This window comes from Clinocottus analis, unplaced genomic scaffold (genome assembly GCF_023055335.1).
Source record: "Clinocottus analis isolate CAN_PGR_092001 unplaced genomic scaffold, fCliAna1.0.p SCAF_1, whole genome shotgun sequence".
In the NCBI taxonomy this organism is placed as follows: Eukaryota; Metazoa; Chordata; class Actinopteri; order Perciformes; family Cottidae; genus Clinocottus; species Clinocottus analis.
In genome coordinates, this window is record NW_027175820.1 from 7625001 (window position 1) to 7651500 (window position 26500).

The following is a 26500-nucleotide window of genomic DNA, read 5'->3' on the forward strand; positions in this document are numbered from 1 at the left end:
GCTCTTTGTTTTCAGGCTGCATTCTCTAGAAAAATCTTTGTAAGTGGGATAATCCCAGCACCTCCAGCTCTGTTTCAACCTCCTTTGTTGAGTCAACACCAGGTCCCATCCGAACACTTCATCAACCTCAGGACGACACTGAGGATCAAGTGCTGAAACAAACAGGGAAATGGAAAAAAGAGACACCAAATGTAAAAGATGAGGTGTGGGGAATGAAAAGAAAAGAAACCTGAATGTAAGAGAAAGAGTAAGAAAACATAAAGCAATATGTCCACTAAAACAGCAAAAACAGAGGAAATAAAATTAAAGAAAGAAAGAAAGAACCATAGACTACAGCTTATGCCTCTCCTGAGGACGACAAGCTTTGTTTCTCGTGTGAGTTCGGGGACATTGAGAATGAGGTGCACTTTTTATTTTACGGTCTTGTCTACGAGGATATAGGAGAATTACCTCAATTTATGCAGATTTATTTTGGCTGGCAATGACACACTTTGCCGGGCCTCGGAGAGAAGGCAGAACGTTTGAGACGGAGCGGCAAGATAAACTGTTATTTCGTAACTGTTGAGCCCTAGGGTCCCCGTTACAAAATTACAACCTTTAAACACAACTCAAACAATAAATTGGATTTGGGGTTAGAGGTGAGGGTTTAAAGGGCTACAAGGGCTTTATGAAATGTTCGAGCACCGCAGCGGTGTCTTTGGTGTTTTACTAACCCGAGATTGCTAGGAAATCACATAAGAAATCATATTCATATATAAAGATGGAAAAACAGTAAAGGAGACAAAGTCAGAATGAAAGTAAACATCAGACAAAGCAAAGTTTAAAAAAGGTGACACTTAAATGAAATGAATAAATAAGAAAAAGACAAAACAAGAAGAATAAAAAGAGTGCAAGTAAGTAAGTGGGTCTGACTTGTGAAAGGTGTGGTTCATAGACTATAGGATGGAAATGATCTAATGCTGCATCGCCCTACCCACACAGAGGGAGGCCATGTCTTGACAAGAAGGGCAGGCAGGCTCCCACAGGCCCCAACACAAGTATTGGGGCCCCTTTTGCACGCACACACACACACACGCACACACACACGCACACACACACACACACACACACACACACACACACACACAAATAGTAAGAGGAAAGGGGGTGGATACGAGCGAAAGACTGGAAAGTTCATTGGTGTCAACAGGTTTCAACTAGTGGGGGATGGGAGGGAGGGAGAGAGAGAGAGAGAGAGATTATTGCAAAATATACAAGACGGGCCAATAAAGCATGCAATAAACTAGACAACGGTAAAATAGAACGAACGTAGCGCCTTGTTACATGTGTGTTGGGTAATTTCTCTTAGCAGTTATGTTAAACAGTACATTTTTAAAAAGTATTTAAGTGTCCCAGCCTTTTAAGTGGGTTTTTAACCTCTTGCTCTGGGACCTATCGGATGCTCAGGTGTCCACAGGGGAAAGATAAAGAGGGAGGTCGAGCGAAAGTTCAGGTGGCCAGAGGAGGGGAGGTGTGTGATGTTTTGTTCGGGTCCCGGGTTGTGATTGGCATGGAGTAGCAGCTACAACGAGGACACAGAGCTGCGTTGGAAGCACGGTCTGAGCGCTGAGGTCTTTAACATCAGGTGGTTGCGGCTCACAAGCTGGCAGTAGACCAGTGAGTGGCTAACCGGCTAGCAGCTTATCAGCTGGGGGTTTGCAAAGTACGGCGCTGCCACCAAGGGACATGGAGGCAGAACGAAGTCTCCTGCTATCATCGTGCCTCTGCCTGGACACCAGGGTTTCTGTGACTGTGCATATCGCTCTAGACTCGTGAGTACTAACCACTCCTGTGAGGGAGTGACATGAGCTCCAACAAGTGTGCGAACATAGGGTACCCTAGTACGGACCATTTACTCCTGGGAACATGGGGTTTTCAGGTTAACCTCTGTGTGTTGTTGTTTTTGAGATTAAATGTCAACAGTGCTGCATTAAATGTGTGTATGACATTCATGTGTAACCTAATGCTATTTACTGGCGGAAATAAGACGTTTAATCACGGCTACAGGTACATCCGTATAAATGCATGGGAGTTTTAGCTCACATTAACAGTATAGCGCTATAAGAGGGGTAGATAATGAAGCCCATGTCTAGAACCGCAATTAAGGAGGGGGCTACAAGAATGAAAAGCCAGGAGAGAAAAAGACAAAGAAGACGTGTGTGTTGGGGGGGAGATCCTTGTTGAGGGATCAGCCTGACCTTGATCTCACCTTGACCTACTGACACCTAAATGACTGAGGAGGGAGGGGGAGTGATATTTACTCCTGCCTAGTTGAGTTTCTTTTAAATAATCACAGTGTGAAGTTTAACCATCTTGTGAGTGCTATGGGACCCGTTTCTGAACAGATGTGTGCTACAGTATATGGAAAGAGGTGCAGCCGGTAGACCGGCTCTTTCTGCCATTCAGAGAATATTTGTTGTCATCATATGTTGTTACTCAACGGAATGCAGCTGTAGGTTTCAGCGCAAAAAAAATGTGACAAAGACGCAAACCTGCACTTCTGACGTACAATTTCTATGTTTTTATTTTTAGTACATCCAAAAGGCTGCTCTTAAAATATACCTACTGTCGCCATCCAGTATGCGTTCAATCCTACATTATCATAACATCCCTTTTAACTTTAATGCTCTCACTCATATATCTGCTGCGCAAAGGGCTTTGGGTGAGGATAGCCAGAAAGTCATGCTTGCTTACATGTAGGACAGGGGTCACTAACAGGTCTGGACCCAGACGCTGTTGTCTCTGGTCCTGGACCGAAAACCAATTATTGTTACTGAATTATTAACTGTTGATGGATCGCTCGTATTCAGTGGTGTATTGTTACGAAGTAGAAATACTTTGTTACTGTACATCAGTAGTTTTTATGGGATATCTGTACTTTACTATTCATATTTCTGTTGACTTTTACTTTACTAGATTTTGCAAAAAAAAATTATACTCCGATACAGTTCCCTGAAATCTTCGTTACTCGCCATAGAATCTAATATATCTTTAGAAAAATTTATGATGAGACCAACATGGGGTCTGTAGTGGAACACGGACTCCAAGCAAGCAGGTTTGGTGATTCATAGTATTATGCATTTGCCACTACATCCTCTAGTCCAGCGCTCCCAAACCTTTATGCTTCACGAACCGGTTACATGTAAAACAATATTTTTACGGACCGGGTCTCATCTTGGAGGGACAGGAGCGGTGTCGCCCGACATGTGTTCGTTATGTCCAGTCTACCCTGTGACTTAAACTGTTATGCCCAGTCTACTGCTTAACTTATAACCCACTGCACAAACACAGGATGTGGAAATGGAAGCAGGGTTTCAGAGTTTTTTTGGCGATCTCAGGATAATCTGCCTTGGTTTTCATCCAGAAGACCAACAAAATTGAAACAGATTTAAGTTTTATTTTTGGAGTAACGTATACACGTAACCTCCTGACATGTGTCAAGATGTTCCGCACAGACGGATGCATCATTTTCTTAAAATATATATATATTTTTCTTTATTTATTCCATTCATTCTTTCTGTGCGGCTTGATACCAAGGGACCCACAGACCCATGGACTCGTACCAAGGGGCCGTTACTAAGGTACTCACGGACCAGGACTAAAGGACCCACAGACAGATGCGGAATGAGCATACTTATAAACATACTGTTAGAACTCCTTCATAGTGTCATATTACTTTTTGGAGAATTATGATGATAAATTCAGAGTTGATGCAAAATGATACATATATGTTCAATATATTATGTTAAACATTGTCGCTCCTGGATGGATCACAGCCAACCCAATTATTTTATCAACAACTTCTGGTCCTTAATCATGCTGGCCATAGCACTTCTCAAAATTCTGGCCCTTTGCTTTTTTATCAACAGCATTTACTTGTACTTTTACTTTCAATACTTAAGTACATTTTATATCAGAAAAATACTTTTGATTAGGGCTGCAACAACGAATCGATAAAAAATGATTATGAAAAAAGTTGGCAACAAATTTCATTATCGATTCGTTGTGTCGCGCAATTATTACGCCACTCAATAAGTCGCGGAGATGTTTGAGTATTGAACAAGTGGAGCGGAGTGTGAGTGTGTGCGTCTGCATGCGTGTCTGTGAGTGAGTGTGTGTGTGTGTCTGCATGTGTGTGAGTGTGCATGTTTGTGAGTGTGTGTGTCTGTGCATGTCTGTGAGTGTGTGTCTGCATGTGTGTGAGTGTGTGCGTCTGTGAGTGTAGAGAACAAGTTCTGACAAATCCTGTTAAGTTTTCTGATTTGTATTTTTTTTTTTTTTATAAATTCTTTGTTAAGATTTGTTGCACTGTGAATTTGCACTATTAGTTCTGTTTTTGTAATAAAACGTTGCAAATTAATGCTTTAAAATTATTATTTTTGTATCCGATTATTCAAAAAAATAATCAACCAATTAATCGATTATTAAAATAATCGTTAGTTGCAGCCCTACTTTTGATGCTTAAGTACAGAAAATATCAGATACTTTTACTTTTACTAAGGTAGTATTCTAATAGGTGACTTTTACTTGAGCCTTTTCCAGTAAGGTATCTTTACTTTTACTCAAGTATGGCTTTTGGGTACTTTATACACCACTGCTTGTATTTAACCAGCGCAGCTTTTCCTGCCTTTCCAGCTCTCGTTCAGCGGGCCAGGAAACACACCAGCCAATCACACGCCTTGTAAATACTCTCACAGGATCCTATTTGACCAATCACATGTGTGTATTCCGTTAAGCCCCGCCCTCGACTCGAGTGTCATATTCACACACAAGTAGCGACAGACAGGAGACGAGAAACTTGATATTAGGAAAAAGTATGTGAGTCAGAGAAGTTATTTCACTTGGGGCTCCAAAAAAGAAATGTGAACATCTTAACCAAAGCCTTGAACCAGGAATGGACTCTTATAGCGTTATTATCCCCACAACCAGTTTAAGAGCGGCATGTCTCATGTCAAAAGCAGCGATGTGAAGCACCATCACGAGACAAGGCACACATCTTTAGAGCAAACAGAACCACTCACATTAAGGCACAGAAAATTAAACCTAAGAGCCAAATATGATCAGAACCCTAACAATAACCAGGTAAAATGGTTGAGCAACAAGGTAAAGTGGTTAAATAACCGGGTAAAGTGGTTTAAAAACCTTAATAACGAGGTAAAGTGGTTAAATTACTAGGTAAAGTGGTTTAATAATCAGATAAATTCTCTGAACACACATTTCTCTTTTTAGATGACAAGAATATAATATCTTGGCTCTTTTGATTGACATCACTTAAGGCCTGAATAAACTGAATTTGAAGCTGCATGACAATTCAGTTAAATAGATTTTTCTTAAAATGAAGGACTTTATTTCATTTATAGTTATCATTATATAGTCATTTGCAAAAGCTTAATGCTTCAAATCCAGCCTTTATTTTACTTGAAATGAGAGAAGATAATGTATGTATTATAGAGCGTATTATTCATAATTGTTTCAATTAAATTGGAAATCTGTAATAATAAATATTGCTTGGATGTTAATCAATTAAACTGTATTTAATTTGACAGTCAGATGTTGACTACATACAGACATTAATACAACTGCTGGCTGGTGTAAGTCCTTAAGTCCGATCAGAGAGTGGTGAACTGAGGAAGAGGAGAACATATCTCCCTGTCCATCTAAATAATCTGTGGTAGTCACTGTGTCAGACAGATGAAAGTAGTGAGAGGAAACAGGCAGTCAAGCTGTCAGGAAACCAGTCAGCGGGTGATTTACGCTGCTCTCTCTGCTAAAACTGTCTGCTGCACACACGCTGCTCTGATCTGGACATTTAGACAACCTGCTGCTCACAAACAGGGCCGACACACATCCGCTTCATGCAAAAGTAAAGCGTTAGCGTCAGCCTTCTTGAAATCACACAAAGGACTTTTTATGAATGAAATCAATGAAAGAAGATCAATCACAGTCTCCGGGGAGCTTCAACAAACCGGGAGATTCTTGTGAGCCACAATAGAAGACAGGAACACCTTCTCATACCAGACGTGCAATTTATAGAACATTATAAAAGGCTCTCATCTGGTTTTCACGTTGTACAGTATGTGTAAAGTAGGTCTTTTCCTCTTGAGTGCTTATTTATTTATACTGTGTATTGTTTTAAACAGCGGTGTGTGTGTTTGTGTGTGTGTGTGTGTGTGTGTGTGTGTGTGTGTGTGTGTGTGTGTGGAAGCACCTGCTTGAGGATGAGTTGAATGTGTTTGCAATGTGTGCAGGAAAAGGAATCATCTGCTGCGCAGCTACTTTATTGGCTTCATCAGAGTAAAGTGTGCTCCTCAAGACCTCGGATCTCATTCACACATCTCTGGATCTCCTTCAATCCAGGTCTACCAAGTCAGGAAAGTCAGGTGGTGTATGAGGTGAAAATGTGCAGCTGCACACAAAACCCCATTACGTGTTTTGTCCTCTGCATGGGGTTGAAATTGGCTGCCATATTTGTGAAATCATGTATGTTCAAAATCAACGAATAACCGATTAAAACACAGATTAAAACAATCGTGCCCCCGTCACACCAAGACGCGTCGCTAGAAACCATCCATCCATTATTCAAACCGCTTATCTTGTTCGCGGAGTGCTGGAACCGATTCCAGTTGTCAATGGGCGAAGGCAGGGTACACCCTGGACACAGTGTTTCCCGAGGTTTACAGCTTCGGGGGGGGGGGGGGGGGGGTGACGACGGACACAGACACTTAAAGCAGTGGTTCTCAAACTTTTTCTGTAAATAACATCCTTTTGTGACTCCATCTGTGCTTTTATAGTGACAGAATAAAGAAAACTGCAATAACTTTCAAGTAAACCAGGTTGCTCCATCAGACCAATTTTTTTTTAATTACAATCACTTAGAACAATAGAAATAACATTCTCTATGTGCAAAAAATAACTAATATTTAGTTACGACTAAATAGCTCATTGTGGAAAACAATAAGCTAATATTTTTTTGAAAAAAACATAATGCTTGCAGATATGTGAGCCATCAGGTTGTATCAGCATTAGTGGCTGCAGTGAGCTGTATTTGCAGAGGAAAACAGCAGCTTTCCTCTCCAAATATTTTTTTTAACAGGGTTGGAGATTTGATAAGGCTGCTCTCAGTTCAGGCTCCATGGTGATCTGAGATCTGTTTTCTGTTGCGAGAGACGGAACAACAGAAAAAACCTCACGGAGACTTCTGGAGATTGACTTTTGGCAAAATGCTAAGAATCGGCAAGTCGCGCATGTGAAAGTTTAATCTGTTAACAGCGTAACTAAACATTTACCTGAAAGTACAAGAATTTCTCCATGTATTTATGAATGACTTTGTTTTATGTCCGTGTAGTTTTATGTCCTTGTACTTTGTACTTTTGTAATGTGTGAAGCCAGCAGCTTATCGTTGGCTACAAGACACGAGCACTTTGACTCGTTTCACTTTCAGTTCAGAGAACATTGTTCAGAGAGCTGCTCCGGTGCTCCATGTAGGAGGACTGCTGATGCCATCTTCAACTGGGAACGTTTAAAACGCAGATATAACTTAGTTGTGAACTTTTCACGCGACATATTTGTCGACGTTCTCTGTCCGCTGCTGTGTGTGTGCTCAGTGCTTAGTGCTCACCTGCATGCCCGCAAGCGTCTGTGCGCATGGGGCGGAACTCGCACAACCACGTAGAGACAGAAATGACAAGCTGTCGTGTAGATCAGATCAATAAAATACGGCCGTTTTGTTTGTTTAATAACAGAAAAGGGTGTAAATGTGTTCTTTAGGAAAGAGAACCATTAATGACATTTTGTGATCTGGCGCTATAGAGAAAATTACAGGGGGGCGGGGGTTTTTTTCAGGCGGGCGCCCCTGAAACACTGCTGGACAAGTCGGCAGTCCATTGCATGGCAGACTTAGAGACATCCAACCATTCACGTTCACATTCACACCTAAGGGCAATTTAGAGTCCAATTAACCTAACCTGCATGTCTTTGGACTGTGGGAGGAAGCCAGAGAACCAGGAGAGAACCCACGCTGACACAGGGAGAACATGCAAACTCCACACAGAAGGACCTGCCAGACCAGTATCCAAACCCCAACCAGACCCGGATCCAAACCCTAGACCCTCTTGCTGTAAGGTGTCAGTATTAGCTACTACACCACAATGCAGTCCATTTCCTTGTTGTTTTCCTCTTCCTCGTTATTTTTCTTTTCCACGTTTTCCTCTTTGTTGTTGTTTTCCTCTTCCTCATTGATTTTATTTCTCGATAAATTAAACTTTTGGATCTCCTGGTACATGTGTACTCTACTCATTTCTATCTGTCTTGCAGTGTCACATATCTTGAATTTGTGATTGTTGGGTGAGAGAAAATGGCAGATGATGTGTTTTTATGGTCAGGTCTTTTTTCCCCAGCAGTGGGGGGAGTTTCCTCGTATGAATAGAGAACAATTCTTTGCACACCTCCCACCCCCTTCCCACTTCCTCTCGAGTACTCTCTTTCATCCACATCTCCCCTGCTGCAGTATGACCAGTGGTTGGGGGTGTGGGGGAAGCTGAAAGCGGGGCAGATGGTTACAGTCTACCTGTGGAAGCGTACACAGCACTCTGCTGCTGAGGAGCTCTCTGGCTGTGGCAGGCGCAGCTATGCTGGGAATGTGAGCCTCCTCTCTGCCAGGGCTGGTCCGGAGAAGCCCACAACGCTATTTAAGGAAATAGCAGCCACGGGCTCTGCGGACGCTCTCCCTGCCTTCCAGCTATCTCAAAGCACCCCCTTCCTTCCTTTAACAAGAAGCAGCAGTATTTTCCTTTGTGGAGGAAAGGTTTATTTCCGTACCTGATGGGACGAAGGACAACACACACACTCGCACAAAGAAAAAAATGTGCCAAACACACTCACACACTCAGCGGTGTATTAGTTGTGTGGTTCTGGTAATTGTTTCCGGTATGTATGTGAACTGAATAGGGATGTGTCTTTGTAAACAATTAAATTGCTGCGGTCTGTCAAACAACAACAACAATAACAAACAAGCCCATTAAAGAGAGAAGAAGTCTAAAGAGCGCATGCAGCTCTGTCCTGGCCTTTCTACTAGGGTTGTCACGATACCAAAATTATGACTTTAATACGATACCTGCCATAAATATCACAATACCGATACTTACGATACAATACTAGAATTTGATACAATACCATAAATACAATACTGGTATATTTATCTATAATAGTAATAAATAAAACATCTGTATGTTCCCTTTTTTACCAGCTTGTTTCTGCCCAGCTTTTTGAACACTTGACAAAGGGCATTAATATTAGTATTAGCACACAGCAAGATATTATTGATAACTACATGGTGCCATCATAGCATTGATTATACATGGCTATGAAGGCCTATTGTCCCTATCTGACCAGATGACTGCATAGGAAGCGCGCTATCTTGAGAAAGTATTGATACTTAAAATATGCAAAATCCTATCGTTTAAACATACGGGTACCGCGGTACCTTTTTAGTGTCGGTATACCATGCAACATTACTTTCTACCAAATTAATCCAAAAATGATTTCACACTGAAATTGTGCAAACAGCACGAGAAGACGAGCAACTGTGGAAGTTTACATTTTGATTTACAATGGGAGCATTGCCTTTTTAATCTTTGCTACAAGCGGCACAATGAGCTGAGCATTGGGTGTTTGTTTCTGGGAGACGAAAACTAACTTTGGATGAAACTTTTTTTCACCCACAAGTCCAATCACAATGGAGAAGGGGCGGGACGAACACCCCAAAGACCAGCATCACATCCTAATGAACGCTTCTAGTCAGTTAACAGCAACAACATGGACCTCATTTACATTTCATGTTCTGCATTTAACAAAAAATAAGTATCTAAACGTGCATCTTTGTCATTTAAAAAGCAACAACATACCTGATAATAAAGTGCATTTATAAAGTGCTCAAAACAAGATAAATTAAGTAATTTGCTATTTAAAAAAAAAAAGTAACTCGTACCGCTGAAGAAATCATTGTCACCAGAGAGAAAACATTCACGGCTACAGCCTCTACATACTCTAGGGTCAGAAATTAAAAATAAATATGATCTGCCATCTGATCCAATGTATGATCCTCCCTTTCAAAAGTAATATACAAGTACGAGTCCCTTTCACACCAGTTTGTCGCCAGTCATCCTGATCTTTAAAGAGCCACTAACTAACAGATATTTATATTTTGGTTCTCTGTCCAACCAAGTGCAACTGCAATGGCTTTTCCAACACGACATCATCAGATGTGTACACGCTGAATACTGTTGGAAAACATCACCGATATCAGAATAACTGGTTTGGTACTGACCTTCTAAATCAAAACAACTTATGGGTAGATAAACGAAAACAAACACAGCACCAAACTAACTGGTTTGACCACACCAGTATGTCTACTGTCTACAGCCCAGTCCGTCTGTCTGTCAGGCGACACTGGTCACTCCTGCAGTGTACGTGTGCAATACTGCATGTTGGTTTCACTGCAGCGGGTGACATACATTTGAGTTTCATGGGGAGGGTCCAGTGCGAGACAGACATGTCTACCCAGAATCCCCAGCTGCAGAGCAAATGCATCACAAACGCACACTGATACCTATACAGAAACACACCGCAGAGCGTTAACAGGCGAGGAGAGGTCTGCGCTCACAAGGCTCAATTAGTGATGAAAGAAGCCGGCTGATTAGTTGTTCACGTGATGACATCACTGACTGAAATCTCAAAATCAATATTGTGCTTGAAAATTTAAGTTGGGTTTTACAACAGGTGAAAAAAAAACAAAGAGAACTGCCATCAACAATCAAGAAACTCAATATCAAATTTAAAGATAAAATATCTGTCTTTGAGAAGATAAATCTGGTGTTGCTGACAGAATGCAAAATAGTTTAGTAATAAGACATTCAATAAGTCGCTGTGGCCATGGACACATCACCAGGATTTTGGGGGATAGGGTTATTAATTTTAGATTTGGTTTTAGGGCATTGAACTATTAAAGTTAAATGTAATGAGTTTATGAGCGCTCATAAAACTGACCGTGGTCAAATATTTTGCGGATTCGGCAAAGTGTCATCTCTTCCTCCTCTTCATCTAATGATCTCACGACAAGTGAGAGGTGTGTGTGTGTGTGTGTGTGTGTGTGTGTGTGTGTGTGTGTGTGTGTGTGTGTGTGTAGCCAACTGTCCTCTAGGCCCACTTAATTCAAACACAAAGAATTTGATTTAAATCCCTTTTGAAACTGCACACCGCTCAAATCTTTAGTTTCACTTTGAAACACATTCCAGTACAGAAGCTAAAGACGCTCTAACTTCTGTTTCACTAAGACTTCAACAGAGTTAGCGGCTCCAGCTCCGGCCCAATTGGCTATTTGAGTGCCGCTGTAACGTACTCGTAGTAAATCGGGGCAGCCTGATGAGTCAGCGAACAGTTTGGCTTATGATTCAATATATGGACACAATATTAACTATTAGAGTTCAATAAGATCCAAAAACTACTTAGGGCAAGGAGTTAAGCACCATAAGGTAATTTGCACCCACCCACTCTAGTTGTAGAAAAGGTTTTCATTTGGCTCTCTCACTGGTCGTCTTTGCTGAGGTCACTCTGTCCATCGTAGACGACAGCGTGTCGATCGGTCAGAGAGGAATCTGTTGAATCTGGAGAGGTCAGCAGCGCCTTGCTGAGTTTCCACTGTCAGCGTCCGCTCATGGGAAGCAGTGTCCCATGTTAACTAAAAACATCCCTGAATCTCTTTTTTTATGAATTATTGTTAATAAAGTACATCGCGAGGGCCATGTGGACTTATCCCAGACTTAACTTTACTGTTACTATCGTCTTTGAAAGTAAGGTTTGTCAATTTATTACTATACCACTTTGTTAGGAACACCTATTCTAAAACAGTCCAATACAACACTGTTATGCTTTGACTATGTGTTTATTATTGAGCAGGTTTTATACAGTGTACACTTTAGATACATTGAGCATGTGGTAATCAGATAACTTGCCGGTGTTCAGGTCAAGAGTAAAACTTCTTGACGCGCACACACGTACGTGTACACACACACACACACACACACACACACACACACACACACGTGTCAACGAATATCCAAAATTCGAATATATTTTCGAATAGTTGTTAGAAAAACAATTTCGAATATGAAAATTAATATTCAAATGTAAAAAAAAAAGGAAAAAAAAGGATTTTGGAGGATAATTATCGTGAATCTGGCAACCCCTGCCGCAGGCACGACGAAGTGTCCTTTTTTACACAAACTCAAATCTGAACACCATAGTTGACCTGCGTGGAAGTGCAGAACCTAGCTTGACCGCAGCAGAAAAAGTGATATTAACCCCAAAAAATCGGGGATGGGGGGCTCCACAGTCATGTATCTACGCAATCTTTAGCTCATAAAAAACAACGAGTCGTGCTACGCTAGCAAAAAAAAGTTTGTCGCTGAAATCCCAGTCGATTATTGATGCAGCAATGTTTTATGCAGAACTAGTTTCTTCAGAGCGTAACAGGATATTCGTCGCGAGTGGAGGTGACAAGGTGCTCAGTGTTGCCAGATTGGAAATGGAGAAGTATCGTACCAAAGGCTCAAAATGGTTGTATTTGGAGGATAATTATTGTGCATCTGGCAATCCTGAGATCGGTCGACTGATGATAGTTCTGTTTCCAGTCAGAGCTCGCGCAAGAAGGTAAACGTAAGGGAGATACCGTTTACAAAACTTGTAAGGGCGTAATAACTAGTTTGTGAAAGACCCAGAGACACAAATATCCAACGAGGCAAAATCCCGGACGTTTTTGGAATCCCTGCCGAACGCATTTTTTAGGTTTCGAAAAGGGTCCTTGTCCGGGAAAACGAGAACGTCTGGTCACTATGTAAGCTAGAGTTAGATTACTATTCAACGACAAGCAACTTGAGGCGACATCTCCCGAATGTGCACCAAAGAGAACACTGCATAAAATGTGAAACTTCAGCAAAACAGCCACGTCTGGATACGTATTTTTCGCAGTCCGCCACAAGTTCGTTGTCTGCTTTTACAAAATTCTTGATCAGCACTTAGCATTTTTTTTGTTGTCGTTCATTTAAATCCCTATGCGCAAAGAGCGCGACGGTGCGGGAGAGAGATAGAGAAAGAGAGAGAGAAAGAGTGCGTGTGTGCGAGCAAGAGGCCAAGGTCTGCTGTCTTGGCCATTAGTTAATTTACTTATTTTTGTATAGGTAATATGTTGTTAAATATGTTTAAACTTAAATAAATTACCTTTACAAGTACTTATGTCTCGTTGTTTTAATTTGTCCTGTTATTGACGTGCCTATTGCGCAATGTGCAACCAGAAATTCGAATATATATGATTTTTAAAGCGAATATTCAAATGTCATTTGAGCAATTTTGACAGCCCTAGTGTACACACACACACGTGTACACACACACGCACACACACACACACACACACACACACGCACACACACACACACTTGAGAGCTGGGTATGTGGGGGAGGGGCTATATGGGGAAACATTATACGCCTGTATGTCTGGTCCAGGACTGGACTGACTGGTCATCTGTGGGACGGACTGGTATCCCTCAGCTGTTCTCACCTTCTCTCTCTCCTTCTTTTTCCCACACACACAGATCATTTGTTTTGTTGTGTTTTTCTCTTGTAACTAACAGAGGATGTAAATTAAGACGCCGTTTACAGCTTAACATTATATTTATAGTCAGGTTTGCACTGAAGTATTATTACATTGTCGTGTTTTCAGACATACACTTGTATTCTGACGATCCTGAAGGTGTAACTGTACATCTGTTAAGGTAGATTTGCTGATAGGCAGCCCATTGTGCAGACATCAGACATTTCCCTATTCTTAGTCCAATACAGTCTTGTTACCCATTTGAAGGTGTGTTGGCTGTTAGCCAAACCAAGCTAGTCCAGTTAGCCCAGTCTGTCCAGCGTCAATGACAGGGCAGCTACTTTCTACAGGGTTCATACACATATTGACCAATGGATTTCCAAAAGTTTAAACAAAATTTCCATGACCAAACATTTTGTGAATTCTGATGTATACATGAAAAAGTGAGAACATTTTGTATTTAAACTAACAATGAGAATTTCAAAGCATACAGTATACCTTAAATGACACAAGTGAATGAGATATAAGTTTGATTAACCCTTCCGGGTCCGCACCCGCTTCAAATCGGGCTATGTTTAAATTTTGATTAAATTCAAATTTTGCGATAATATGGCACGGAGATATGGTTTGAGCTAACGTAAATATGCATGCCATGCTGGATTTTGATCTTGCGTGTCTGTAAGACTGCACAGTGCCCAATCAACTATCATCACTATCACGTCAACTTTTTTCAGTGAACTTAGTATTGACTAGTAGCGCTGGATCTATCGTTAGTTAGTTTACATTAGCAACTTTAGTAAGGCTGCAACAAGAAATCGCTAAAATCAATGATTAAAAAAGTTGCCAACGAATTTCATTATCGATTCATTGTGTCGCGCGATACGCCACTCAATAAGTCACGGAGATGTTTGAGTATAAAAGTTGACTTGAGCGCGGAGCTCATCAGACGGAAGGTCCAGGAGGTTCTGGTGCAGCCCGCTGCATCATCTCATATGACGCTGTGTAGTCGCGTTGCTTATAACTTAACAGATAGGCTAAGCGTTGCATTAGCTTGCTAGCTAGTCATTCATTCGAAGTTGTGACGTTCATGTTAAGTTTTTTGATTTGTATTTCTTTCTTCTTTCAGCCGGCCGCCCTCTGCAGCCGGCTGAAAATCCCGCCGAGATCAGGTCTCTCTGTGCCGCCCTCTGCGGCCGGCACAGAGAGACCTGATCTCGGCGGGATTTTTAAAATGAGCCGCTGGCTCCGATTTCTCCATAGAGGTTATGACTGAGAATCTAACGAGCGATTTAACAAGGGAAAAGTTAAGATATATAAATCAAGATTTTAATTTAACTTTTGAGCCACAAGCCGTTTACTTAATACCAATACAGTTATATGTACGACTTTATAATTTTATAAATGTACAATTATTAGTTACAAACAATTTGCAAAGCTGGGATCAGAGGTATAAAGAAGCACAGTAGGGTTTGGTGAGAAACTAAACCTTTGCGATTTACGAAGCTCTTGATTGCATAATCCCTGCTATCAGTGACACCTCGTCCGTATCTCAGAGATTACATCGAGAGCATGTCTGAGGCTTTGACCAGCGTGGAGCGTCCTGTCCACCCTCTTTACACGAGTGCGGACACGCGCGCGCACACACACAAAAGCCTTGTCTGTAAAGGCAGAGTGGAAAAGACGAGCTTTTATATTTCGTTTCCCCCTCTGGTCGTTTTGGCAGCTTGTCTGTCCCCATTCCTGAGGTTCAGTACGAGTTCACAGAACACGCCGTCAACTTCCAGAAATAAACTGTTTGCTCATGCGGGGGTGCGATGGAATAGTTTGGCGCCCAAACCAGAGACAAGAGTTTCCCCTCCCTCCCTCCCTCCCTCCCTCCCTCTCTCCCTCTCTCTCTCTCTCTAAGAAGGGCCAATGAGACGTCGAAAAAAAAGGCACAAAGGATGTTGACAAATGTGGAAAAGTGTGTGACAAATCAGACCAGATCATTTTCCCTCCAAACTGGTATGTTTGTTGGGGGCCAGTATTTATAAAACCTCCGTTGGCAGAGCTGGTTGACTTATTCAGAAAAGTAAAAGGGTGGTATCTGTGTTCGGTTCTTTACGTTAAGTCTCCTTTTGAGTCCTTCCGTTTCATCGTTTTATGGTGCGGCTTAGTATTATTATCAGTGAGGATCGTGTTGCTTCTCTGCAATTAGCTGGACTCACACAGGAAGAACTATTCCTCTAGGAAAAACACTCAATACTTTTTACAAACATATTCTTATAATGGGCCAGGACACCAAAACAATCAATAAATTAAAAACTAAATACAAAAAATTAAGAAAAGAAAAAATGTATCACTGCCCTTCCTCGCGCCCCCTCAACCCTCCCTCAATACCGCAGTGTACTCAGGAGACCTTCTTTCCACTGAAGGTGGGATCAGTTTTCCTTTTTCCAATGAGTCCCCTCCGCCCCCCCTTAATCAAACTCTCGCTGAGCGCCTGACTCAAGTGTGCTCTGACAGAACCACATTCTTAGACAGTATCCCCAACACCGGAACAGTTTACCGCTTAAGCCAGGAATGCTGATTTCCAGCCCGGGATTTTCATCAGACCTAGTTTAGGCCAAGCAAGCGAGCGAGAGAGAAATACTAGCTATTATACAACGCAGACTTTCCCTCCACGTCAATCATGTCACACATAAGACACATGCACAAGTGGGCTTCTTTTCCAGCTCCTATGAGAAGCACGAGAAGTCACATTTTGATTGTGATTCAAACAGTTATTCGAATTCAAATTCTGCAACGACGTTCATTCCTAAAAAGGTGTCCTCTAAACCATGTTTTAAGATATATGGAAAATACTTTGGAATAATAATGTAGGTTAAACTTTTTCATAATATGTTTTGATTAGCTAGTAAAAATTCTTACATACATCCCTTCATAGAAACTCCTGAAGAAATACATACATGCTCATGTGTAGTACACTACGTGATTTCTGTGCAGAGCAAAAGCAACCACGGCAACTAAAGAAAGCATTTAACCAACAAAGATGGAGACCAAATCGCAGGAATTTTGGGATTAACAAACTGAAGGATGAATTCTTAAAGAAACACAAGTGACTGCAGTCACGAGCCCCGTCTCCAACACAGCTGCTCGTACGTATTGGGTCCCTGCCCGACTCCTTCTGGCTCGAACAGCCGTGTGGCAGGTCAGCAGCCCGCCACGCCACACCAAAATTAAGTGAGTTATTCAGAACACCAGGTCCACTGTCCGGTCCTAACCCCACACTTACACAAGCCCTACACCCCGCCCGGCTGTGTGTCAATCAACTCGCTGCTCATGTCTTCTCAACTTGATCCAACATAGCCCCTTCTGGGATTGTCTCAAAAGAAGTGTTCTTATCCTTCAAGGGGGAGGAAAAACAAGACATTCCTTAATAACCACAAGAGAAACGCAGTCAAATTTGTAAGGCGATATGGTTGGGGTGATAAGGTTTGAGCTTGTTACACATCTGTACTCTGCTTGAAAATACTTTTAAAAGTATTCAAAAAGTACCAAAATTACTCTACAGGGGTAAAGTAAATAATAACAATCTAAAAATAAAACGGAAAAAAAAACACAAGTCTTGCGGTGACGCAGCTTGGCCTGTCCCTCAGTGAGACAGAAGTACACTATGACTGCGTCTCGAGTCGCATCGCTCGCCGGGTCCAAAACAAGGACACCTCTCAGAGAAGTAGGTCACTAAGGATTCCTTTTATTTGTACGGCACTCTGCAAATAGTTGCGCTTTTCCACTCAGCCCTTCCAGGTGCATGTTAACCCTCCAATAGCCAGCGGGTCTCCTTCTCTTCACCAAAATCACCCTGAAACTGATAAGCAGGGAGGCCTTGCTTAGACCTGTGAGGGGTCTGAGGATTTGCCATTACCCAACAGAACCTGTGGTGCTCGACTTGACATTTAAATAGCCATGTTTCGACTTACATCGGTTTTATTTTACATTAACCGAATTGCAGGTTTTTAGCATGTCAGATCAGATTAGGGCTGTCAACGAATATTCGAAATTCGAATATATATTCAAATAGTTGTTAAAACCCAAATTTTGAATGTGAAAATTAATATTCGAATGTAAAAAAAATAAAAATTGGAGGATAATTATCGTGAATGCCCTGTCTGGCGTCCGGCGCAGCATCAAGCCAGACGTGTATTTGTCCTCCTTTTTAGAGCCACGCGACCGCGCCAGCGTTTCTGAGATTGGAATGTGAGACGCGAAGAAAAGTTGTTGTTATCTTCATGAATAGAAAATCTTTGGTGCGAGAGAGAGAGAGAGAGAGAGAGAGAGAGAGAGAGAGATAGAGAGAGAGAGAGAGAGAGAGAGAGAGAGAGAGAGAATTTGAATATATTCGAATACACGTGTTTTTGTAAAGCAAATATTCGAATGTCATTTTTGAGCAATTATGACAGCCCTAGATCAGATCTAAATTCATTCTACAACAATATGAAATTAATTTAGTAAACAACTTTCAGAATGAAGACATTAAAAAATAATCTATAGAACAGAGGTTCTTAACCTGGGTTTGATCGAACCCCAGGGGTTTGGTGAGTCACTCTCAGGGGTTCGACAGGGGTCAAGACACACGTACTATAGCCCAAATTGCAGCAGTAACATCGGGCAGCAAAACACAATCTTTCAATTTTTCTTTCTGCCTGTTCTTGGCTTTGTACCCATCGACAAACTGATCCTCACAGCATTGTATAAAGCTGCATGAAGATAGGTTATCCCAAATTCCTCTTTCAAATAGGGCTGTCAATGAATATTCGAAATTCAGATATATATATATTCGAATAGTTGTTAAAAACCAAATTTCGAATAGGAAAATTAATATTCGAATGTTAAAAAAAAAAAGAAGGATTTTGGAGGATAATTCTCATGAATCTGGCAACCCCCGCCGCAGCCACGACAAGGTGACAAGGTGCTCAGTGTTGCCAGATTGGAAATGGAGAAGGATCGTACCAAAGGCTCAAAATGGTTGTATTTGGAGGATTATTATCGTGCATCTGGCAACCCTGAGAACGGTCGATCAATGACAGTTCTCTCCACAGTTAGAGCTCGCGCAAGAAGTTGGAACGCAAGGGAGATACCGTTTACAAAACTTGTAAGAGCGTAATAAAGACCCAGAGAAACACAAATATCCAACAAGGCAAAATCCCGGACGTTTCTGGAATCCCTGCCGAACGTATTTTTTAGGTCTCGAAAAGAGGACATGTCCAGGAAAAAGAGGACATCTGGTCACTACGTAAGCTAGAGTTAGCTTACTATTCAACGACAAGCAACGTGAGGCTACATCTCCAGAATGTGCACAAAAGAGAGCACGGCGTAACACGTGAAACTTCAGCGGAACAGACACGTCGGGATACGTATTTTTCGCCGTCCGCCACCAGTTTGTTGTCTGCTTTCACAAAATTATTGTTGTCGTTTCATTTAAACCGCTATGAGCAGAGAGCGCGACGGTGCGGGAGAGAGAGAGAAAGAGTGCGTGTGTGCGAGCGACAGGCCAATGTCTGTTGTCTTGGCCATTAGTTAATTTACTTTTGTGTAGGTAACATATTGTTAAATATGTTTAAACTTAATTAAATTACCTATACAAGTAGTTATGTCTCGTTGTATTAATTTGCCATGTTATTGACGTGCCTATTGCGCAATGCGCATGCGCAACCAGAAATTCAAATATATTCGAATATACGTGTTTTTTAAAGCGAATATTCGAATGTCATTTTTGAGCAATTTTGACAGCCTTACTTTCAAATGACACTATCACTAGCAGCAGAATAGATGACATGAGCGCTGACAGACTAGCAAAATTCAGCCTCCAACTCAACGAGACCACCGACATTTCCAATCTAAGCCAGCTTGTTGTATTCATGCGCTCATATGAAAGACAATGTGATAAAGGAATATTTTTTATTTTGTAAGCCTCTTACAACAAAAACCAAGTCAGACAATGTAAAGAAACTTGCAAATGACTTCTTCAGAGACAACAATCTTTCATGGAATATGGTTTCTGCAATTTGTTCGACGGAGCTCCAGCCATGCTAGGCACTATGGTTTTGGAGCGCTAGTAAAATCCGATGCACCACACATCATTGTTATGGTGTGTTTACACCGAAAGAGTTCCGAAATATTTGCGTGAGTAGAATACATGTAAAAAAGTTGCGAAAGCCAATTAGCGTGAAGAAGCTCCCCACGACCAATGTTCCCTCTAATTTTTTTCAGCACTGAGCAAATTTTTTTGATTACCACAAGCCTGCGTTAGCCATAAGGGATTCAAAGACATGGCAGCAAATGCATCAATATATATATATATATATATATATATATATATATATATATATATATATATATATATATATATATATATATATATATATATACACACACAAGGTTGATATTCATTCAATATCCATTATAATGGCTGTACTTTGGGAACATTTTAATGATGGTGTTTTTCAGTTTAGTTGAACTTAAAGGATCTTTGTTGAACTTTAATAAGGGGAGGTTATGACTGGTTTACTGGTTATGACTGAAACTGAGATATATATATATATATATATATATAAGTATCAAAGGTATTTAGTCATTTCTCAGCAGGTACAACATTTAAGTGGAACTTCATGAAAGAAAAAAACTAATGCAGTGCTTAACAATAATTATAGGCCTATTAAATTGACATGGTGTCATTTTTCCTAAATGTAGCCTATATAAACAATTTAATAACTGGAGTGGTTTGCAACAAACTAGGCTACAAAACACTGCGGTCAAGTGAGCCCACATCCGTCGAGTGAGCCTCAATTGCAATTCTGAATGCACCTCTATTCAAGGTGTTATAGTACGGGGGTGGTACGCAGCACAGAGAAGCTTGAGAGAGAAGCCGAGCTCAAAAACGCGAAAGAAATGATGATATTCATATTTAAAACGGCATATCCTTAAACTTGTAAATTAAAAGTACAACGCAGTCTTGTTCAGACTGATCCAAGCGCTGTCCATGTGTATGGCCATGATATGTTACTGTACAGTTTTGGAGAAAAGTGACTTCAAATTCTGCTTCAATGACATAATGATATTCATAATGGCTGCGTTTCCCAGATTCGATTGTTCTTAAGGACTTAAGAATGCTCGAACGAAGGGTTCGCTAAGAAGGAGCGCTAAGATACGAGTGTTTCCCAGATGCGTTCTTAACTGCCTTAAGATCTCGCCAAAGAAGCTTCCTAAGACGATCTTAGTGGGAGCTGTTCACCGCCGTGGTGATGAAACTAAATCAATCGATGCCAGGTTAACCGATCACCCACCACTTTATCAGCGCATAAATCACGCACAACACCCCGCGGTCCCCACACACAGGTGCAATTACGGTAAGCGCGCGTGTGTGTGCCATCCACGACACCAATCACCCGGGGATCTCAGCCATGGCATGAAATCCACGGTGGACCTGGCGGACCTCGTCCCGTGTGGTGGGCATTCTGATGTGTGTGCGGGCATGGCACAGGAGGATCGGTGTCACAGATGCGACACTCCGTGAAACCGATGCCTTGCTGAGGCCGGTGCCGTCCCCCACCACCTCCAGGAAGCTCCCCACTGCATAAAAATGCAGGCTGAGGGCAACATTGCAGCGGGTTGGCCTCTGGATGTGTGGTGACACTAGTGTGACGAGGCGTTGGATCTCCACACGGGGAAGCCGGTACTTGGACTGGACAGCCCGGTCTGACAGCACAGGGCGACGCTGTTGGTTCTCTCAAGCGTGGACTTCAGCAACGCCTTTATACGTGGAGCCTCTCTTGATGAGGTTCAGCAGAGTTCAGTTACACCTGTCAGTTTCCCTGATATCTACGGAATACCACAGGGTTGTTCATGTTTTTATAACTAACGTAAACTCATATGCAGATGCCGAATGTGTGTGAAAACGTAATGAGTGATAGTAATGCTGATTCATTTTATTTATGTAGCTACAGGAACACAGGGGAAATTCTTTATTTTTATATCGTTTTTTTTTTTTTATGCTATTATTTTTCTTGCGTCAGTGTCCTGTAACTGTGAGCGCACATTCATCATTACGCATGGTTTTAGTATTCCTTTGAATGTCAGATATAACTTTCCCTGACGCGGCTGCAGTGAGCGTTTGTCGCTAAGAAGGCTGTAAAGAGTGGGTCAGACCGATCTTACGTTTCGTTCTTAGTGAAAGAGCATCTTAAGCCAAGAACGACTCTAGGAAACGCGTCATTCTTTCACAGCGCTCTTAGAGCGCTCCGAAGACGCTCTTAGCGCTTAAGAGCGTCTTAACAAATCTGGGAAACGCGGCCGATGTCAAAATTTCTAATATTCAAACGGCTATAAAAACAGATCTTTACATTTGTAAAGTAAAATTACAAAGCAGTCTTTTTCAGGCTTCACTACAAGGCTTCACTACAATCTGAAGGCTCCGCTTTTATAGCTGTTTGAATATTGTAAAATTATGAATATCATTTAAAGTCACTTTTCTCAAAAATTGTACAGTAAAATCTCATGGCCATGTACATAGCAGAGGTCCTGCTGAACAAGACTGCATTTAATCTTACTTTACAAATGTAAGGATCTGCTTTTATAGCCGTTTGATTATTGGACATTGTGAAATTATGAATATCATTATGTCATTGAAGCTGAATTTGAAATCAATTTTCTTCAAAACTGTACATTAAATTCTCATGGTACATGTACAAGTACATGTGCGTAGCAGAGGTCCCTCTGAACAAGACTGTGTTGTAATTTTACTTTACAAATTTAAGGATCTGTTTTTATAGCTGTTTGAATATTGAAAAATTGGAAAATTACTTTTGAATGCTTTTTGTGCCATCTCAGCCACAGTAGACCACCATACCGTAACACCAGGAATAGACATTTATTTTGCAGCTCACTTTTTGGATGAGGGCTCACTTGACCGCAGTTACAAAACATGTAAAATATGTCTGAAAGTTTCATCCTACCTTTGTCAGTTTGGATTATTTCATCTAGCCACTCATGTTGGAACGTTAGGCACACCTTTTTCTGCGGAACCTGCTCTGCCTTCCTTTCGCCCTGGTAGCCTATAAATGCTGAAGCAGGGCCCGCCAAGAGTAGCCTAAACAGCGCCGGCTATAGCTCATGTGGCGCTCTCGGCGAGCTTAATCCTGGCGCCCGGAGGACAGCGATGGTGGGGGGTGCTAACGGGGGCAGAGCGCTAGCGGATGTACAGAGAGCGCGTGTCGAGAAAGGGGACGCTGATTGGCCAAGAAGACTCAAAACGTCACATCAAAAGATCTTCTATTTCGAAGATGGCTCACTCCCAACTCAGAAACACTGGCGCAAAAAAGATTTTAAACCCCTGAAAAAAAAAGTTTGTGCGAAAATTCATGTTTTGTTGGTTTTGTTCTTTGAACACAGTGATTTTGTGTGCAACTGTTCATTTGTGCACTAATATAACACATACCTACGTTATGAATAAATCTTATTTTATTTTTCGAACTATGAAGGGTTCGGTGAATGCACTAATGAAGCTCATTGGGTTCAGTTATTATTGGGTTCAGTACCTCCAATAAAGTTAAGAACCACTGCTCTAGAATCTGGTTTAGAGATGTATTTAAGCGGCAAACAAAGCACTAACACACAATGTGTATGTCTGCAGTAACAAAAGATACTTTACTTTATTCAATACAAGGATCAGTAACAGATCTGCCTCACTCTGCACATCAGCACTCCAACAAGCCACCACAACATACCGAAGTGATCGCGTAACCAAACCACCTTCTCAAGCGCCCTCTTTCCAGCAGCGTGCGTCCTGACGTGGAATCTGCAGCGCTAAACCGGGAATCCCATCCGCTAACTACAGAGTCAGTGGATGGGACACGACCACAAGCTGACACAGTTGGGAGAAAACTCAAGGGCGTGGCCCAAAATCTAATCTGGAGATACAGGAGAAGTTAAAACTGAATGTTATGAGCCTCTACTACCACAACAAAGCTGAAGGCATGGAGTCCCTCTGGGAAGAAACGCTGCGAGAATGTAGTGGCACCGTAAACATGCACTTTACCACATGTTCCAGGGAAAACTTGATTTTTGTTTGAGAGCTTAATGCTTGTTGCCTACAACAGGATGCACGTCTTTCTTATTTATTTGTGAATAAGAGGAGCTGACTCAAAAGATGTTGCTCAGGACCGATGTTATGTCTTCTCCAGTTGGTTCTCTTAGCAATACTGGAAATGTGACACTCCTCTTGTAATTGTGAATTAATAAAAGATAATGGAAGTAAATTCATCTGTTTTTTTAATCCCTATTTAATACAAATATGTAGTGTTTTAAAAATGGCAGATAAAATGACAAATAATTCATGTGTATAAGGGTGTTGCCTCGAGATTCACACCCCTAATTAACTTATCAAATGCTCACCTGGTTGACTTGTGTGCATTAAGCATATTTAAAGGTTAAACAAAGACTTTAAGAAAGTTAGCTCATTACAGACTTATGTGACCATGTTTAAGGTTTAAAACTAACCGGCACATGTTAGTTGTGAACCTTAAAACCATGTTAATGAAGTATTCACATTAACGTGAATAACATTGTCTGAAAATAAAATTTTCATTATTACCTAAACAAGTTCTTGAATAAACTGTTTTTGTTGTATATTTGTCTCTCCAGCATTATGTGTTGTTGCATCTTGACCCTTGAGTATTTCGACAAATGGAGAGATTGTAAGAACTTTTCCAACCAGCCACTGATTGCCAATATATTCCAAGAGGTGAGTTGGTCGCCACCAACAGTCTGATGCGGCACGAAGCCTTGACGGTGAGTTTTGACCTTTCCATCCACAGACACTCAACCAGTCCCTGTCTAATACCAGTCACACGCTGCACGTGAAACCATTATTCAACGCACAGACCACGCACGCACCAAAACATTTCCTTTTCCTGTTTCATTTCAACCTTGACCATAAAAAAAAAACATTCACACAGAATGAAAGAGTGAATTATGACAGACTGTGACTTGAAGATCACAAGACCACGTCTCTATAGCTCACGTGGTGTGATGCACCGTTTTAAAATCCTCTCCTTAGGTCTTTGATCTGCTGTGATCTCTGGCAGTATAAACGGGTCTGACTTTGGGAGGGTCGACCGAGGGAAACTCCCTGTAGCCGTGATGCCTCCGGCTTTACATTAAACAATAGCAGAGGCCGGCCTGCATTAGCTGCCCGTTGTAAACCCCCGATGGAAACTGTGTGTAATGTGTGTGAGTGTCATGCGGGGCAGGGCCATTATGTCACCCCAGTGGATGCCAGCAGATGTCTCACTGCATGCAGATGTTGCCATAGGTACTCAGACACCCGCTCCCAGCTTCTTTCTATTTTTCATGAGCCCAGTATGTTGCCTGGGTTTTTGTTTCCATGGCCACGCTGCAGTGTGATGCAACAAATCCCAGCCAGAACGCCTCCCACCCCTCTTGGGTGTATTGGCGGGGTACCAAGCCAGGGAGAAATCCAGCGCTATAAGCTGGCACAGTGACCTCTCCTCCCACAACTGTCTACCGACTTCACCACGACACTTTGCACCGTTTCCTACCGCCAGTGATTCAGCTTTTTATTGCTGGATCTGCAGGAATGTTTTGGACAGGAAATGTCTTCTGATGCTTGCGTGGAGCCTGTGTGTGTCTGTTAGTGTGTTTCTTCAAGGGACAGGGACTGCAGTCCTTTGTGGAAAACATGCTCTTTAAAGCTCTCAGGATTTTTAAACGTGTGGGCAAAATGGGGGCGGGGGGAGTATGAGAATTAATTAATTTTGACTATTGTTTCTCTTGTTCTCATAAGAAAACAATGTGGGCCCTAAAGTAGTAAGTAATGTGACACTGAGTGAAAAACTACTGTAGACTAGTGTATATGTATTGCTTGATTCCCAGCAATCATTATCATCATCGTAAATATCTTTACATGAATTTAAGGAGGTAAATTAATCATTACAGACTTCTGTTTACAATTTAAAAAAAGACTAACACAATTAGAAAAGTGTAATGAAAGAGATGTCTTAATGGATTGGCGTAGCGGTAGGTAAATACATAGATAAATAAAAGGTGCCCAAGTAAGCTGGTCCTACCTGGGTTGTTGGCCTCTGCCTCCAGGACCTGCAGCTCGGTGCACTCTGCAAGGGAGTGCTCCAGACACAGCTGCAGGAAACGGGCCTGGGTCCGGCTCACCCTCTTCAGCAGCGACAGCAGAGCCACCGTCTGCTCGCACTCGTTCCAGCCCTTGAACCAGCTGGCCAGCACGCCCACCTGATCGCGAAACATCATGGTCTGGAGGTAAGGGTAGGGCGGCAGGACGGAGGGCGTGGATCAAGTCCCTCTCAAGCCTGCTGGCACTGGATATATTCCTGCTGGAGGGGGTTCTGCAACGTCTTCTTCTGTCTGATAACCTCCTTTGGTGTGTGTGTGTTGGGAGTGGAGGGGGAAGGGGAGGGGTGAGGCTCTCCTCTAGCTCGGCATTAGACAATACGAGTCGCTCTCTGCTGCCTTGTCGCTCCCAGAGGGTTCGATACCCGATGAGTCAGCTTTCTTCCAGCACACGTCACCTCAGCTTCAGCCCCACCGGCCTCCTCTTGTTCTTCAGGGAATCCCTCCTAAGCCTGCATGAGGATGTTAGAAGTCAAGTGGACGAATATAACACATTCATAAACGGACAATAATGGCTCTTTGTACCTCCCTCTTTATACACATTCAATGACTTTTACAGAGCACAAGAGAGGAGAAAGGCAGCCTTGACAGGTCCACTCCTTTAAAAGCTGTATTTTG

General features: G+C 41.9%; 1 protein-coding gene across 4 annotated transcripts in view; it reads right to left on the reverse strand.

Annotated features, from left to right (window-relative positions):
• Positions 1 to 26500, reverse strand: part of samd4a (sterile alpha motif domain containing 4A) — a 104573-nt gene that overhangs the window by 77152 nt on the left and 921 nt on the right. For all 4 annotated transcript variants that reach the window (XM_068578775.1, XM_068578758.1, XM_068578767.1 and 1 more), the window contains exon 2: positions 25807 to 26334. In XM_068578775.1, the coding sequence (XP_068434876.1) occupies positions 25807 to 26002 (196 nt within the window). In that variant the 5' untranslated portion in view covers positions 26003 to 26334. The remainder of the gene's footprint in view (positions 1 to 25806; positions 26335 to 26500) is intronic.